This window comes from Macaca mulatta, chromosome 9 (assembly GCF_049350105.2).
Source record: "Macaca mulatta isolate MMU2019108-1 chromosome 9, T2T-MMU8v2.0, whole genome shotgun sequence".
Taxonomy (NCBI): domain Eukaryota; kingdom Metazoa; phylum Chordata; class Mammalia; order Primates; family Cercopithecidae; genus Macaca; species Macaca mulatta.
This window is the reverse complement of record NC_133414.1, coordinates 130,802,370-130,819,952: the sequence shown is the minus strand read 5'-3', so window position 1 is coordinate 130,819,952 and position 17,583 is coordinate 130,802,370. Positions and strand designations below refer to the sequence as shown.

The window sequence follows — 17,583 nt, the reverse complement described above, 5'->3', positions numbered from 1 at the left end:
TCTGGGTAGGTTCTAGGGCGCAGGCAGTTTTTGTTCATGTCTTCCATTGGCAGTTAATCACCATCTTTTTTGTCAGGGGGGACCCCATGATGTGTTCATCGGCTTCTTTAGGTATTCCTGCTTCATCCTCAAGTCTTACTAAGCCCGGCACATCTTGTCATGGAGGATGGCCTCTCGGATTTCTTTCCCTGCCCCCAGTCCTTCTCTTGATGACCCAGTGGAAACCCATGGAAAAGAGTTGGAGAGGAGGCGCTGACTGCCCTTGTGTTGAAGCTCCCAGGGATTCTGCACTGTTAGTTCACACTTGGCCTTTAATGATTCATTACAGTTTCTGTTGTTTGCTTACATGCTTTTATGACTACCATCACCAACAGAGAAATAGTCCATCTGTCCTTTATGTTCTTTAGAGGAGCTTGTCGCTCTGAAATTCTTCTCACCTAGTTGGACATTGCAAGTGTAAGTTAAAGACACCTTAGGTGTCTGATGAGCTCAAAAAATTATGATTATTTTGGTTAACCAGCTTTTTCTTATCATAAGAACGGGAGTGATGTTCTTTCACAGCTTTCTGCTTTCTAAGCTGAGGTGGAACTTGAGTTGTATTTTAATAACTTTATACTCCCTGAATTTGATACTGGTCAAGAAGCCGTTAACTTTTAAGAGAAAAATTTACCTATAGTCTAACAATAATGTTAAAATGTTAGTGTATCCTATTTTTACTGATTTCAGTGCAGTTTGCAGCTAAATTGTCCTGCAGTAAATGCCTGTGTTACATGGGTGATTACTGCTCAGTTTTCTCTTGAATCCTGCAGACTTCCTTCCTGTAGAGCTCCTCTCATTTCTTGGAAGAGGCTTAAGATGTAGAGGTTCCTAAATGCTTAACAGGTGGGCCAGCTGTGTAGACTTCCCTGAAGTTCTCACTAAAAATACACACCTCCGGAAAGTTTCTGCATCAAGACTTTGGAGTGTGGCAAAGGAATCTGCATCATTACCAGTCCCTTCAAGTGATTCGGAGAGAAGCATTCTTTGAGGTCCATTGGCCTATGGAAATGTATCATTGTTCCTGAACCTAGTCTCTCTCTTAAGCAGGGAGTGCAGTAAGATTGTGGGCTGGGCGCGGTGGCTCATGCCTGTAATCCCAGCACTTTAGGAGGCCGAGGCGGGCGGATCATGAGGTCTGGGGATCGAGACCATCCTGGCTAACATGGTGAAACACCGTCTCTACTAAAAATACAAAAAATTAGCCGGGTGTGATGGCGGGCACCTGTAGTCCCAGCTACCCAGGAGGCTGAGGCAGGAGAATGGCGAGAACCCAGGAGGCGGAGCTTGTGGTGAGCCGAGATCACCCCACTGCACTCCAGCCTGGGCCACAGAGTGAGACTCTGTCTCCAAAAAAAAAAAGAGTAAGATTATGTTGTTGCTGATGCTGCTCATACATTTGCACAGCTAGAGTGCTGGTCTGGATTAGAAGTATCCATGCAGACCTGGATAACATAAACAGCAAAGCATTGCCTAAATATCCAGTGACAAGGAACTGATGAAATAGACAATGATGTGTCCAAACAGTTGTTAAAATTAGGTTATAGAAAGAAATTTGACCTGGGAGAGATGGTGATGATCTATAGCTGGGCGATAAAATCAGGTTACAGGCTGTGCACGGTGGGTCACGCCTGTAATCCCAGCACTTTGGGAGGCCGAGGCAGGCGGATCACCATCCCAGCTAACACAGTGAAACCCCGTCTCTACTAAAAAAAAAAAAATACAAAAAAATTAGCCAGGTATGGTGGCAGGCGCCTGTAGTCCCAGGTACTCGGGAGGCTGAGGCAGGAGAATGGCGTGAACCTGGGAGGTGAAGCTTGCAGTGAGCCGAGATCGTGCCACTGTACTCCAGCCTGGGCGACAGAGCGAGACTCCGTCTCTAAAAAAAATAAAAATAAAATCAGGTTACAAAATAAGCCATAGTTGTTTAGAAACAGACACATGCACACAGGAAGAAAAAAAAAGAACAAAGGGACCAAAATGGTAATAATTTTCTACCAATGTTGGTAGTGGTTATTTTTGTATAGTTGCATTTTAAATTTTTAAAAATTTCAAGGAACATATATTACTTCCACAAAGATACATGTTTTGTCATGTTTATTAGGGCCTTCTCTTCCTCCCCTTCTTCCTGTCTACTTCATTCCAGCATGCAAAAGTCACTTATTTATTTGAAGACAACCAGAATGCTTTTGTGAAGATAAAAGCACATATTCTTAATTTTTTTCATGTTTCATTTTGGTTGGATGGGGACGAGGATGGGGGTAGGCAGAGGAGGAGGGATATAAATATGAAATTGTAGAACTCGTTTGTATTTTACATCTGCATTGTCCAGTCAGTCATGTATGACTATTACAATTAAAATGAAGTAAATATTTGGTTCCTTAGTTTAATTAAACACATTCCAAGGATCAATAACCACACGTGGCCAGTGGTTACCATATTGAACAGTGCAGATACAGAACATTCTCATCATCAAAGAAAGTTCCTTTGGGCAGTACTGACCCACATGATAGTATATTTAAGTCTGTTGACTAGTAAAATTGTTTAAACAAATCATCCTCTTCTAAAATTATTACTATACATCAGATTAGGGTGACTGACCAACCAACCTTTCTTGTTTAGCTTTGAAAATTAAAGATGACAAGCTTTCTTTCCCCTTGCCTTCTGTGAAGGTGTGGTATGTATATCAAATCTGTCTTTTCCCTTCTTGCTGTAAGGCATTTTTCACACTAGGACCATGTATGTATATGTATATATTTTTAGCGTATTTCACAGTGGTGTTTGACTATTTAAACTAGACACTGAAATTATTTTTTATATAATTATGCATAAGACTATTATCTAGTTCTACCTTTTTTAATTTAAAAGTTGTTTTGAAATTATTGTCTGTAACATCTATATGAAGTTACTCAGTGCAACAATCTGGTAACAAAGGATTAGCACCAAGCTATCAGTATGACATCTGATTAAATAAATAGTACATTCAAGCATCTTACAGAAATAGATATTCTTCTTAGTGTGTGTGTTTTGAGGACCTTGGAGGGTCCCCAGAAGCCTTTCGGAGGGGTCTATGAATAATGATGGATAGATGCTGGTGCCTTAGCATGAATCTTCATTTCCACATGCTTGTGAGGGGGAGGAAGCTGTTTTCATTAAGAATGTCCCAGATGAAACAGAGAAAATTATTAATTTTATTAAATTCTGACTTTATACTTTAAAAAATATTTTATGTAAAGAAATGGGACACTGCATACCAGAGTACAATGGCGGTTTTGAGAAAAAGTGCTTGTGTGATTGTATGAATTTTGAACTAACCCTGCCTTTCCCCATAGAACACTATTTTCACTTGAAAAATGGCTGACAGACTATGGTTAGACTTTGGCATTTGACAGACATTTTCTCAGAAATTAGTGAACTAAGATTGTCACTTCAAGGAAAATGACTGACAGTATTTGTTGCCAATAATGAAATTTGAGCTTTGAAGTGAAAATTAAAATTTTGGAAAATTTTTATCTACCACTGTGACCTTGATAGCTTCCCAATACTTAAAAAGACTTCTGATGAGATAAGTGTTGATACTGTCTCATCAGAGATGTATTTTTTGATATTGTCTAATGAAATCAACATTGGGAAGATCTACATAACTCAGAGAATCAGTATTTTCCAAATGACCAATGTGTGATGTTATAAAGTATATATGGAAAAGATCCATTCAAAGTAGAAGATAGACCAGTGGCTTTTAATGGAATAGACTAAAACAAATTCATTGACTGTTTCAGAAAATAACACATCACAACTGATTCCATTGCAGAAGCAGATATGAGAATCCAGCTGTCTTCTATTAAGCTAGGCTCTAAAGAGACTTGCAAAAATGTAAAAACAGTGACACGCCTCTTACTAAATTTTGTTTTGGTAAATAGTTATTTTTCATAAAAATAAGATGGTGATGAGTTTGTTATTGTCATTTTAGAATGAAATAATCTGTATTTTTAGAACCTAGTTTTAATTTTTATTATGGTAAATACTCATAGATACAACCTGCATATAAACAAAAAGCAGATTTTTGGAATCTTGAGTTGTTTTTAGGAGTGTAAAGGTTTCCAGAGACCAAAATGTTAGCAAGAACCACTGGAATAAAACTGACTACAAGATCCATTGTTAGGGAAAGTACAGATGTGTGTGATTATACCTTAGCATTTGTGTGTAAAGAGCTATAAATGGAACATTTATTTTCTAGTATAGGCATAAAGTTCTTCTGGAAGGATATAAAAAGTATTGGTTGGTTCAGGGAGGAAGGAATGAAAGGAAAACTTACTCTAAACCCATTTGAACTCATTTGAATTTTCAACCAGATGAATGCATTACTCATTGTTTTAAAAATATTCTCACACAGCTATATTGCAAAACTCAGGGAATCTAGATCTGTTACGAAAAATTGGACCAAGTTTGGAGTAATAGTGATGTTGGTGGCGGTCCATCTGGAGTGGCTACTGCCATCACGCCGCTGTGGTAGGGAGGTGGCACGGGTGGGGCTACACGCTCCATGGACCCGGCAGGAGCTAGGGACAAGCAGGAGCTTTGCCTCTTCTGAGTTGGGTGAGCACACTGGGTGCTGCTGCAGCCACCCAATCCACAGCTGTGGACTCAGACATCCCTGCATTCTTGGGGGCCCAGGAAGGACCCCCTGCCCTCGAAAGCTCAGAAGAGTCTGCTCCCACTGCCTGGCTTCTCCCTGCTGTTGGCACCCACTCTGATCTTGGAGCAAAGTTGGGGGTGAGCCCAGGTGCTGTCGCAGCCTGGCCAGGTGTGCACATGCTCAGGGCAGTGCAAACACACTAGCCCCCTGCTGCCTCAGTCCCCTTTGGACTTTGGGCACCGACAAGTATAGAAAGGAAGCCGAGGGGTGCCGAGCTCAGCTTGGTGCTGGCCTGCAAGCGCCCCTTGGCACCTACAGCGTGGGCTCCTTGAATGGCAGCAGTAGGCAGACAGGTTCCTGGGTGGAAGAGGGCAGGTCCCCAGTGAGGCCCCCACCTTCAAGTCAAGGAGGGCCTGAAGGCTGGGGCCAGGCTGCCAGTCTTACAGACTGGAGTGGGAACTTGTGGTGGCTTTTCCAGGCCTGCCTGTGGCTGGCCATGGACCAGTGGGCACGTACTTCCTCCCTTCTGGGCCCATAAAAGCCCTGGGCTTACCCAGAGCTGAACAGTTGTTGAGATGACCAGCTGCAGAGAGGAGCCACTCACTTTAGGGCCTGTTTTCTGCTGAGAGCTGTGCAGACAATGGGACGACCAGCTGCAGAGAGGAGCTACCCTTTCTGCTAGGAGCTGAACACTTGTCCAGACACCCAGGCTGTGGAAAGGAGCTGCTCCCTGCAGGTTTCCTTTGAGCTGTTCTGTTGCTCAGTGAAGCTCCTCTTTGTCTTGCTCCTCCACTTGTCTGCGGATCTTTTCTTCTGGTCGCAGGACAGGAACTCGGGGCCCACTGAATGGTGAAGCTGAAGAGCTGTAACACATACAGGGCTGAGACATGCCCCTTGCTCGCCACATTGTGGGCGAAGAGAAGGAAAGAAGAGTTGTGACCCTTCGGGAAACCCAGACCTGGGAGCTCCCTGAGCCAGGGTTGTCACTCCCTCTTTGGGGCCCTTTGGTTCTTGGAGTTTTCAAGCTTCCAGGCACCACCATATTTCCCAGTGCCATCTGTGGAAGCTGCTTGTGGTGTGCGTGGTCCGCCCACAGCCTCTCAGAGAGCCGGCACCTGTGCCAGCACCTGGAGCTGCTTGCCCTGCTGCAGCAGCCAGCATGTCTGACTGTGTGCAGTGGCCGGACCCCATGCTCACTCACACACCCCTTGCCATTCCACACCTGACTTGCCTTTGGCAGGCGTGGGACCCAGGCCAGTAGTGTGAGCCGAGCGCAGCCTGCCAGGTCGAGTGGGCAAAATGAGCCCAGTGGGTCTCAGCAAAACTCAGGTAAAGACGGGGGTTTCTGGCCAGAAAAACGACACCCCAAAGATCCTGTAACAATGGTTATTATTTTTCTGGCAGTTTTTTCTTGTTTTCTTTGGGGAAAAAGCAAAGCTTGCTTGTTTAGGGGTAAAAACTTGAATGTCCAAGCCAAATACTGTCATGTTGAAATAAGGTAAATAGGTAACAGTTTCCCCAGTGGGGCCTAGAGTGTAGGATAAAGTGATCTTTTGTAAAAAGAGAACATTATTTTAATGCAACAGCTTTTAAGATTTTTTTCACATAATACTTCTAAAATGTATTTCTTTGCCGAAATAATCATTTTTAGAGCTCTTCGAAGCAGTTTAGAGGAAGATGTTACATATGATTCTGTTCACGAGTTATAGGTAAAAGTTTGCCTATAACATAGATCCATTTTCCCCAAGTTCTTTAGTTAACAAAGAATGCTTTTAAAAATGTTATTAGGCCAGGTGCGGTGGCTCATGGCTGTAATCCCAGCACTTCGGGAGGTCGAAGTGGGCGGATCACTTGAGGTCAGGAGTCGACACCAGCCTGGCCAACATGGTGAAACCCCATCTCTCCTAAAAATACAAAAATTAGCTGGGTGTGGTTGCCCACACCTGTAATCCCAGCTACTCAGGAGGCTGAGACAGAGGAATCACTTGAACCCGGGAGACGGAGGTTGCAGTGAGCCGAGATGATGCCATTGCACTCCAGCCTGGGTGACAGAGCAAGACTCCATCTCAAAAACAAAAATGTTGTTGGATTTTTTTTGAAGCATTAGACAAATGGGTAGTTAATTCAGAAAGGAGTTTGCTTCCTAGTTGCATATACATGTGTAATACTTGACATTTTCAAAACACCCACTATTTTATTTGATTTTCATCACATCTTGGAAGTACCACAGCTAGTATTTTTCCTATCTTGAATGTATAGATATAGATATTGAGGGCAAAATGAATTTCTTAATGTCATACAGCCTTGTTAAGTAGGAATTTAGATTTAAATAATGCTAAATTAGATTGAGAGTCAAAGTTGAGATTTAAACGAGACTCTTTCCTTGCAAAACAATGCATTCTGTATCTGCTATGTTCCACGCACTGTGGTCAGCACTGGAGATACACAGATAAGACACAAATATTGCCCTCCGGGGGCTTGAAGGTAGTGACAGAGACTACCCAGTGAGGGAAGTGAGTGTAGTGGTGCCCCACGGAAGGGCCATGTAGTTAGATATTTTTGAAGGAATGACTAGAAGTTAGCCAGCTTAGTGGGTGTGGATAGAGATGGTCAGGTAGAAAGAAGAGTCAGGGAGGCCTTGTGTCTTTTGGGGAGTGCTAGTATTCCCATTGTCAGTCCTGTTCTTTGCCGTGCAACCAGAGGTAGACAGTTGTGCCCTATATTGAGAAGTTTGTAAAAAGGTTTCAGGGTGCCAAAAGAGAATTTAAGTAGATGCAGAAGACCTTGGATTGATCATGGTTTGACTCGTAGTTCTTGGGTTTATTCACTGTAGAATTATAGATGACTATTTCTGAGCCCCAGTCACCTCATCTGTAAAATGGAAATAACATTCAATTTATAGGCAGTTAGAAGGACTAAGAAAAAGCAATGGGCTGGGTGTGATGGCTCACACCTGTAATCCCAGCCCTTTGGGAGGCTGAGGCTTGAGCCCAGGAATTTAAGACCAGTCTGGGCGATATAGCAAGACCCCATCTCTACCAAAACAAACAAACAGACAAACAAACAAATTAGGCAGGCCTAGTGCTGCATACCTGTAGTCCCAGCTACTTGGGAGGTGGCTGAGGTGGGAGGATCGATCAATTGAGCCTGGGAGGTGGAGGCCGCAGTGAGCTGCACTCCAGCCTGGAAGACAGAGCAAGACCTGTCTCAAAATGTACAAAAAAAAAAAAAAAATTAAAAAAGGAAATGTAAATAAAAACACCTAGCGTGCACCAAACCTGTAAGTACTCAGTAATGGGAGATGAATTAGGAGAAGTAAAGACAATTCTTTACATGTATATAAGCTTCTAAGTAGAACTGAAATATGAGTTGAATCTTCTTTGAAAATAGTATCAAAATATTTGAACATTTCTGAAACAGCTTAGCTGAAGTGGTCTTATAATTTCATGTTTTAAAATTTAATATTTAGGAATCCTTCCATATGGCATTTCTTAATATCCTTATTTGAAAGCAAGACTTTTTGTGTAAGATGTGATTGATAGGCTGTGGGACTAACACAAGTTAGTTCTTGTGTAGAATCAGTTTTGTTTGCATTCTGTTGTGTACCATGCTCATCCCCCAACACTCTGACCCAGAAATGAATTCTTAATTGGAAGACCTGGATCTGTCGTTTGCTGATGGTCTAATCTTAGACAAATTAGTGGCCATTTAGGTGTTTCTTTAGTGTTAAAATGGGACCTAATTAACTTAGCTTTACAGAATAGAATGAAATCATGCATGGATGCACTTTTGTAAAACAGTGTGTTCGACTGGGCTGCCACAACAAAATACAGTTGACCCTTGAACAACACGGGTTTGACCCATGTAGGTCCACTTATCCATGGATTTTCTCCCACCCCTGTGACACAGCAAGGCCAACCCTTTTCCCACTGTGGAGATGAGGATGAAAATCTTTATGATGATATACTTCCACTTAATGAATAGATACATTTTTTCTTCTTGATGATTTTGTTAATATTTTTTCTCCAGCTTACTTTATTGTAAGACTACAGTATAAATGATACATATAATATACAAAATATGTGTTAATTGACGGTTTATGTTACCAGTGAGACTTCTGGTCAACAGTAGTCTGGTAAATTTGGGGGGGATATGAAAAAGTAATACACAGATTTTTTACTGTGTTTGGGTGTTGGCTCCCCTAACTCTCCGGTTTTTCAAGGGTCAGCTGTACTATGCACTGGGTGGCTTAAACAAAGAAATTTGTTTCTCATGGTTCTGGAGGCTAGGAAGTCCAAGACAAAGGTGCTTCCTATTTGGTTCTGGGTGAGGGCCCTCTTCCTGGCTTGTAAATGGCTGCCTTCTCACTGCAGTCCTCACATGGCCTTTTTTTCTGAGCCCTGTGGGAGGAGTGAGAACCTGAGTGTTCTGGTGTTTCTTCATCTAAGGACACTAATCCTATAGGATCAGGGCTCTACCCTCGTGACTTCATGTAGCCTTAATTACTTCCTTATTCCTAGTATGGCAGTATGAGGGGTTTAGGGCTTCAACATAGGAATTTTAGAGGAACACCGTCTATATTCTACTCAGTTTATAACATATGAAAAAGTTGGAAGTGTTCTCTTTTGATGGTTTTATGATTTGGTATTTTGTAAAAGTGAGTTAATAGAGGAATGTATTGTATTTTACTACTCTACAGAGCTGAAGATGTTTATGTGTCATTTGTATCCATGCTTTCTAACTAATATTTATAATTAGTTACAGAAGTGGTTTACAACCAAGTTAGCATAGAAATCAGAATATTTCTGTGCTTAAGGTAATTGTAAATTTCATTAGCCATTCTAGTAGTACATGAAGCCTATACCACTTAGTTGAATATCCTCCCAACTTATTCCAGGTTCAAATATAGTTTGGTTTCTATATAGAATATCCATGTAATTCAGTAATAGTTTTAAAAAATCCTGTTACTTATCTTTGAGTGCATCTTTTTTTTTTTTTTTTTTTTGAGACAAAGTTTTGCTCTATCGCCCAGGCTGTAGTGCAGTGGTGTGATCTCGGCTCACTGCAACCTCCGCCTCCAGGTTCAAGTGATTCTCCTGCCTGAGGCTCCCAAGTGGCTGGGATTACAGGCACCTGCCACTCCACCTGGCTAATTTTTGTAGTTTTAGTAGAGACGGGGTTTCACCGTGTTGGCCAGGCTGGTCTTGAATTCCTGATCTCAAGTGATCCACCCACCTTGGCCTCACAAAATGCTGGGATTACAGGTGTGAGCCACCACCCCCGGCCTGAGTGCACCTTTTTATTCAGTAAAAGAAGAAGCCTTTTAATTAACATTTGAGGTTACACAGCTTTTAAAGATGGCTAAACCTCAGTTTTACATAGATTTTGGAACAAAGGTAGAAGTCTTACCTTCAGAGTGTACGTGTCTTCCTCTTTTTTTTTTTTTTTTTGGTGAATCTCTATGAATTTTGAATTCCTTCTATTTGTATTTCAGATTGTGGTGGAAGGTCTTTCCCAGGTTTCCCAGATTGATCACACTTCTGTTCTTTCTCACAGGCCAGCCCTCCAGATCTCTATATTGAAAGATTTAATATAGCTCTTGGACAATATATGGGAGCATTGCAGAGCATTGTGCCTCTTTTCATATATATGGTAAGTTAGAGAGCTCCTTCCTCCTTCCCAAATACCTAGGTGTATTGGTCAGAGCACAAATAGATGCAAAGAGTTAAGCATGTTGTTTTTCTTTTAGTACATTTGTGTTAGAAATGGAAATTTAATTATTTCAGTAATGTTTGATAGTTGTTGACATAGAAGAACTTTTTTTTCTGCTTTGAAATTCCGTTAAGTAACAATTGCCGAATAGACAAGTAGGCATTAAGATAAGCAGTCACCCACATGAGTACTTACTTTATTTCTGCTATGTGGAAGGCACTGTGTTTGGTTCTACAAATATAAAGATATGTAAGATTTCTTGTCCTCAGAAAGTAAAATGCCAAGTAAGTTCTTCCATAAAAAATAGAACAGTAAAACATTGCTGCCATTCTGATGATCTGTTTTATTTGGAGAGTTATGCTATGAGTATAAGCTGTAGACTGTGACTTTGTTGATCAGCTTCCTCCCTGTTTTAAATATCCAGAGTCATAGAGTCTTAATGTTAGTGCTCCTGTTGCATGGAGGAGCCCTTAGAAACCATGATCCCCATTCTTTATTAGACTAGGGAATGAGATGTTCAGGTTGATCCTACTTTTTGTAGCATGTAGGTTGCTGTATGTGGATGGCAATCTTACGAATGACTTACTCTCCATAAAATGCACTTAACAAAAACAAAACAAAAGTACACCTACCTCTAATTTAGAAGGCACTTCCCAAAAGACGATGTAGTACCTCATGATTTTCATTTACACTTACTTCTTGGTTACTGACAACAATTTTAATAGTACTAGTTTTCTAGTCGGTATAATGCCAAAGAAACTGGTTTTTGCCTTTTACCAAGAAAGGAATGTATAAAAAGTCTTTTCTTTTGGTTTAAGTGCCAGAACTCCTTTATGAATCATGAAACTAAGGAAAAATATTATTGATAACACTAGGAATAAGTGCCTCTAGGTTAGCAGAATTAACTTACTGGGGAGAGTGTAAGCCTGGGAGGGTAGCTAAATTGTATCATTTTGGTGAAATCCTATCATGGGCTATTCATCAGGAGTGTGTGTTAGGTAAATGTCCTGTACTGACAGAGCAAACATTTTATTTCCGTGCCAGCCGACTCCTTATTCTTGCTGTTTTAAAGTTTTCAGTGGAGACCAGGTATGGAAGCGGAGCTGAAAGACAGGGCCTATTTGTGGATAAAGGAGTTTAGGGTGGGTGAATAGATTTCTTGACTTGCATGTCTGCCATTTTAATGGCATTTACCAGTAAGCATGTTGGCTAGGTAGCATTAGTAATAAAAACAAAAGTCTAATTTATAATTTTGAATCAAAAGGTAAATAGCTGGTTTATTAAAAGAATAGGTTAAGACAGAAAGGTGATTTATGCTTTTCTGTATTGCCATTGTTGCTTTCTTAAACTTTATGGTGGGATCCTGGGGTTTAAGAAGTCTTGTGTCAGTTAAGAGTAAATGAACTTCAAACTTACTGTTTCAGCTAGCAGAATTCAAATAAGGGATCTTAGATTGTAAAGTGTAACTACAACTTTTCTTATAGATTAAGAGCTTGAATTTGCTTTGTAGTTACTTTTGAAAATTTGTTATTTAAATTGCTTTTATTGTCCAGAAGATAGAAATTATTTGAACTTTGGTACTGCTTTGTTAGAAAAGTATATTAAAGAAAATAGTTTGAAATGTTAACCTACTAGTGCCATAATAAGCAAAGTTTCTTTTGCTGACACAGAAATTTGTAAAAACATTTGTCAAAATTAATGTCTTTGTTAGAAGTCTGTCTATATGAATATCAAGAAATTGTCATTAAACTAGAAGATTAATTGTAACTAAGGTCTTGTTGAAAGGCACAGAGATCAGATAAAGACATTTATTTTTGCTTACAATTTTGGAATTTAACATTATTGTACCTGAGACAAAGTTAAAAAGAGGTGGACTAATTGGAGTTTCTAAGTACTTCTGAAGTTTTCATACTATTTATTTTTATTGGTTTCTAGTTACTTACAAAGAGTAGAAAGGGTACATTAAAATGCTGGGCATTCAGATCTTAAATGTCAATAGGACAATATACCAGGAGAGAAAAGCATTATGAACATGTTACAGTGCTGCAGAGGTTTTGTTTATGGCCAGTCTTGGGGGCCAGTTTATGGCCAGATTCTGGGGGGCTTGCTCCCAACAGATTGTCATTGGTGGCAGGGATAGATAGATCAAGGGAACAGAGCCCGGAAATAAGCTGAAGTAAATGTAGAAGTTTAATAAGAAAGGTGACATTTCAGATCAGTAAGGAAGGAGTAGATTTTTCCATACCTAATGTTAGGAATTTTTTTTGTTTTTCCCTGTAGAGATGGGATCTTGGTATGTTATCCAGGCTGGTCTCTAACATCCGTCCACCTATAAGACTTCCACATATAAGAATTACGCAGGTTTATTGTCATCAGTAGGGACTATTATTTAAATAATTTATGGAAGACAGAAAAATATGCAATTATAAGTAACACGACTCTGTTTTTTTAAGAGAAAAATCTTCCAATATACAACATTAAATGAAAAATGAAAAAGCAAGATACAATGCAGTGTTTAATATTTTCTCACTAGTATTTTTTTTTTTTAGGGGGAAAAAAGCATATCCACATATATGCAAGGAACATCCTAGAAAGAATATACAGAAGTTTTCCCAGTGTAGAATGAATGGGACCTTTTGGGATTGGGTCAGAAGGTCTGCATTGAGAGACTTTTTATTGCATATTGTTTTGCATGCTTTCTATTTTTTAACCATGTGCATCTTATTTTTATATATTTTTTAAAAAGATGGAAAAAAAACTTGTGTAAGAATTAAATGGCTAGACTTAGTGGCTCACATCTGTGATCCCAGCTACTCAGGTGGCTGAAGTGGGAGGCCAGGCATTTGAGACCAGCCTGGGCAATACAGTGAAACCCTATCTCCAAAAAGAAATCTTTTTAAATTAAATTGAGAGAATCAGTGAGCGACTTAACATTCCTCTATGTGTTTTCTACTCTTCTGCATTAACACTTAAATATGAAAAACTTTTTTTGCTGGGCGTGGTAGCTCACGCCTGGAATCCCAGCACTTTGGGAGGCAGAGGTGGGCGGATCACCTGAGGTCAGGAGTTTGAGACCAGCCTGACCAATATGATTGCATTCCAGCTTGGGCAACAAGAGTAAAACGCTGTCTCAATAAAAAACAAACAAAAAAAACCAACTTTGTTTTGGACTTGCCAGTAATTCTAGTCAAGATTTCAGCTGCAAGAAACAGAAAACATGATTCAAAGTGATTTAAATAATGAAGAGTATTATCTCTTGTAATAAAACTCCAGAAATGAGGCTGTGTCCAAGGTTGGTTGAATCTGTGGTTCAACAGTATTACTAAGGACTTGGTTTTTGGTCTCTCTGCTGTCCATAACATCTGTTTTATCCTCTTCCCTGTCACGGGTGTCCGTGTGAAGAGACCACCAAAAGGCTTTTGTGTGAGCAATAAAGCTTTTTAATCACCTGGGTGCAGGTGGGCTGAGTCAGCAAAGGGAGATAGGGGTGGGGCAGTTTTATAGGATTTGTGTAGGTAGTGGAAAATTAGTCAAAGAGGTTGTTGTCTGGTGGGCAGGGGTCACAAGGTGCTCAGACCGGGAGCTCAGAGGGAGCTTCTGAGACTCATTGTCCAGGAGAAGGAATTTCACAAGATAATGTCCTCAGTTAAGGCAGGAACCAGCCATTTTCACTTCTTTTGTGATTCTTCAGTTGCTTCAGGCCATCTGGATGTATAGGTGCAGGCTTGGGCTCAGAGGCCTGACATTCCCCTCATGGTTATAAGATGACTGCAAGAGATTTTTCCCTCATGCCAAGGTTTCTCTAAGGCTGCTTGGGCTGCCTTGAGTGTCTACCTCTGAACCAAAGGTGGTCCCCAGGGAATGCCAGAAGCTGAATGACTTTCATCAGTGAAATTGAGTGTGTGCTGGGGAGTCAGCCAGTGCACGTCCACAGCCTGCTTTCAACCCAGATCATTGATAAATGGGGTAATTTTCATTAGTGTTTCTCCATGTTGTCTTTTGATGATATATTTTTAAAGGGTGTTCCACACAGTGTGGTTCTGCAATGTTTGTGCATCCCTGTCTAGTTAATGTTGGATATCTCCCAGTGTTCTTTCGGAGATGTATGGTTGAAAATGTTTTTTCATGTTTTCAACCCGTGCCAGAAAGACAAGTAACTAACAGCTGCAGGGCTTTTGTTGTTGGGTGTTGAGTTTTTCTGTTTTAATTGATGCCTTTATGCATTGTTTTCTAAAATATTTAGTGCTCCAGTTCATTAGACTAACCATTTCCCCAATTAATACACAAAAAAGATTTCATTTTATTTTTCAGAATAAGTTTTACATCGAAACCAAGCTTAACAGAGACTTAAAAGATGACCTTATAAAGCTGTTTACGGAACATGTTGCAGAAAAGCACATTTACAGCCTAATGCGTAAGTAATTCAGCTTATAGGGGTGAGATAACACTAGCAATGATCTTTCCTTTTTCTTTTTGGTCTGAGAGCACTGTCATGTAAATCCCAATATTAACATCTTCTGAACCAGATAGGAAGTGTTGAAGCCCACCTGAGACACTGCGGAATTAAAAATGGGACTTGAAGGTCACCCGGTGAGCTGTGAGCACCTTTACCAGGTCATTGGACAGTGCCCTTGTGTCTGCCCTGATAACTTGTTGCCCGCCCCTTTTTTTCCCTGACAGTGGGGAAAGTATTATTAGGAAGTTCACTTCTAACTTTACTACCAGTAACTCTAGAAGGAATACAGTGTTGTTTCTCTGAAATGGTAGTACAGAATCCTCTGATTTTTACTCTTTAGTGCAGAAACCCTTCTCTAGTCTGGTTCTGTCATTTATTCTCTATTTTAGGCAAACTTCTTTGCCTCTTGTGGCCCTGAGTTTTCTCTCCTGTGAATTAGGATTTGTAAAATATTTCATGTGCCTGTGTAGATTATTAAGAATATTAAGCTCAGTTAGTTTCTCCTCTCCCCATTCTTGAGTCCTCTTCCCCTCGCAGTAGCTAGCATCTCATCCTGCCTTTCCTGAAAGAATATACTTCTCCAGGTAGAGTTAGGAAGTCCCTGTAACCTAATGTCTCGGCATCCTTTTAAAGCTCATATCTTGTATGACACATCAAGTCATTTTTTCGAATGTGGCACATATTTGGGTTGGCAGGATGTATTTTTGCTTTCCTGTGAACCATAATTAGTGTCTGCCACAATGAACTTTTACTAGAATTTACAAAAGAATTGTTTCAAGCTTGACCATAAACTTTTTTTTTTCCCGTTTTTAATGTTAAGTGAAAGAATTATCGAGCGTGGGGCTAGTTTAGAAAGGTAGGGTTTTTTCAAAGAATAGTGTAGTTGAAGATAATATACATTTCATTATTATGTTTCAAGAGATTCCAGAAACAGAAAAGAGGCCTAGAGTCTTGGGAATATGACTTGCATTTTTTTTTTGTAAGGCTGGGAGATGTTTATAAACATCTTTAAACATTGTCTCATGAGGTATTCCAGGTATTATAACCACTTCAGTATTTCCTGATACTGACATTGTCTTTTTGCTTTCATGACAAGATAGAGCATTTTGAAATCTTGTTAAAATTCTGTAGAGAAATGCTACCATTTGGTAGAAAAAGCCTGTCTACTTTGTAAATATATTTTTATATTTGCCAGTAATTTGGAAACTAATTTTATTGGATGTATGCAAAGAGAATATTCAAGAAAGAATATAGTAGTCCAGATCTGGTGAGAGAAAACATAATCATATTGTCTGGTTTTCAATAAAAATTACACTTAAAGGTGGATATATCTTTTTATTTCCAATTAAACAGAAAGGTCCTTAAGCTTTTGTAAATTGGACAAAACTGAGTTTGTCAGATATTTATTGCACAATTATCAGGCATTGTACTTAGAGAAATGACTGGCCTCATTGGTTTGAGCTTCAGAACAACAAGGGACAATGTTTAACTGTATTATGTGGATGATCATCGAAGGTTTTTAAACACACACAGGCACTGCTTATATTTGGTAGGACCTATACTTTAAAAATATTTAATTCTCCTAACCCTATAGAATAGGTGTAATCATTACCCTCATTTTAGAAATGGAGAAACGGAAACAAAGAGAGGTTAAAGTTTCAACCAGAAAAGCACAGCTATTAATATCGTTTCCACTTATACATTTTTATATTACCCCTTTACTGCAGCAAAACAAATAACTACATTCAATTTCTATAATTTTCTACAATCTGATCAATAATTTCCTTCCCGTGGCTTCAGATAGATCTGGAAAGCTAGTGTTCACATTTATTATTGTTGTGTACCAAATCATCCAAAAACACAGTGCCTTGAAACACCAACAGTCTTTTATTTTGCTCTGCAATTTGGGAGGGCTTGGTGGGGTAGCTTATGTCTGCTCTGCTCAGCATTGTCTGTTGTGGCTTAACTGGGGGCTGGGGCTTTCAGTGTGACTCATTCACATGGCTGGTAAGTTGGTGCTAGCTTTTGGTTCCTCTGTGTTTCCTTCATGAGTGAGTATCTCAAGATACAGGAAATGGAAACTGCTGGTTTCTTAGATCCTGGGCTCAGAAGCTGGCACAGTGCCACTTTTGCTGTATTCTGCTGGGCAAGTGGTCACAGAGCCAAAATTCCAGGAAAGAGGAATATATCCTACCTCTTGATAAAAGGCATGTCAGAAGAATTTGGGAGCCAAGTCTTAAAACCAATACAAAAATGTAAAACAAATACTGTCTCTGTTAATAAAGAATCAGTTATTGAATGCCCATATCATTCATTATTGGTATGTTTCATGAATGAAAACAGTAACTTCTTACTGGGGATAAAACTAATTTTCTGTCGGCTCCATGGTATAATCATTTTTTACATATTTGCTTATAAAATAAAGTGGCTTCTATTTTTGGCTGATAGTAAAATTGTTTTCCTTTGAAATTATTTGAATTAAACTCTGAAAGCTGCAGAACTACTAGGATCTATTGTTAATCAAGGTTATTTACATAGTGTGTTAGTGATTCTGAGCAAATGTAACAATAAATGTGTAGCATGGGGTTAATGGTAGAAATTTCCTGGGAAAATATAGTACGTTGACTTTTACAGCAGCAGATTTCTAGTTCAGTTTGCATAGTGTTCTAAATAGTTACGTTTTAGTTAATTTTCTTAGGCAATTCTGCCTTTTAGTTCAAACCATTGTAGTTTGAAATTTTTT

General features: G+C 39.7%; 1 protein-coding gene across 1 annotated transcript in view; it reads left to right on the top strand.

Annotated features, from left to right (window-relative positions):
* Positions 1–17,583, top strand: part of CACUL1 (CDK2 associated cullin domain 1) — a 68,240-nt gene that overhangs the window by 34,891 nt on the left and 15,766 nt on the right. Inside the window, 2 exon segments of the mRNA NM_001266943.1 lie at positions 10,229–10,324; positions 14,696–14,798. Of these exon segments, the coding sequence (NP_001253872.1) occupies positions 10,229–10,324; positions 14,696–14,798 (199 nt within the window).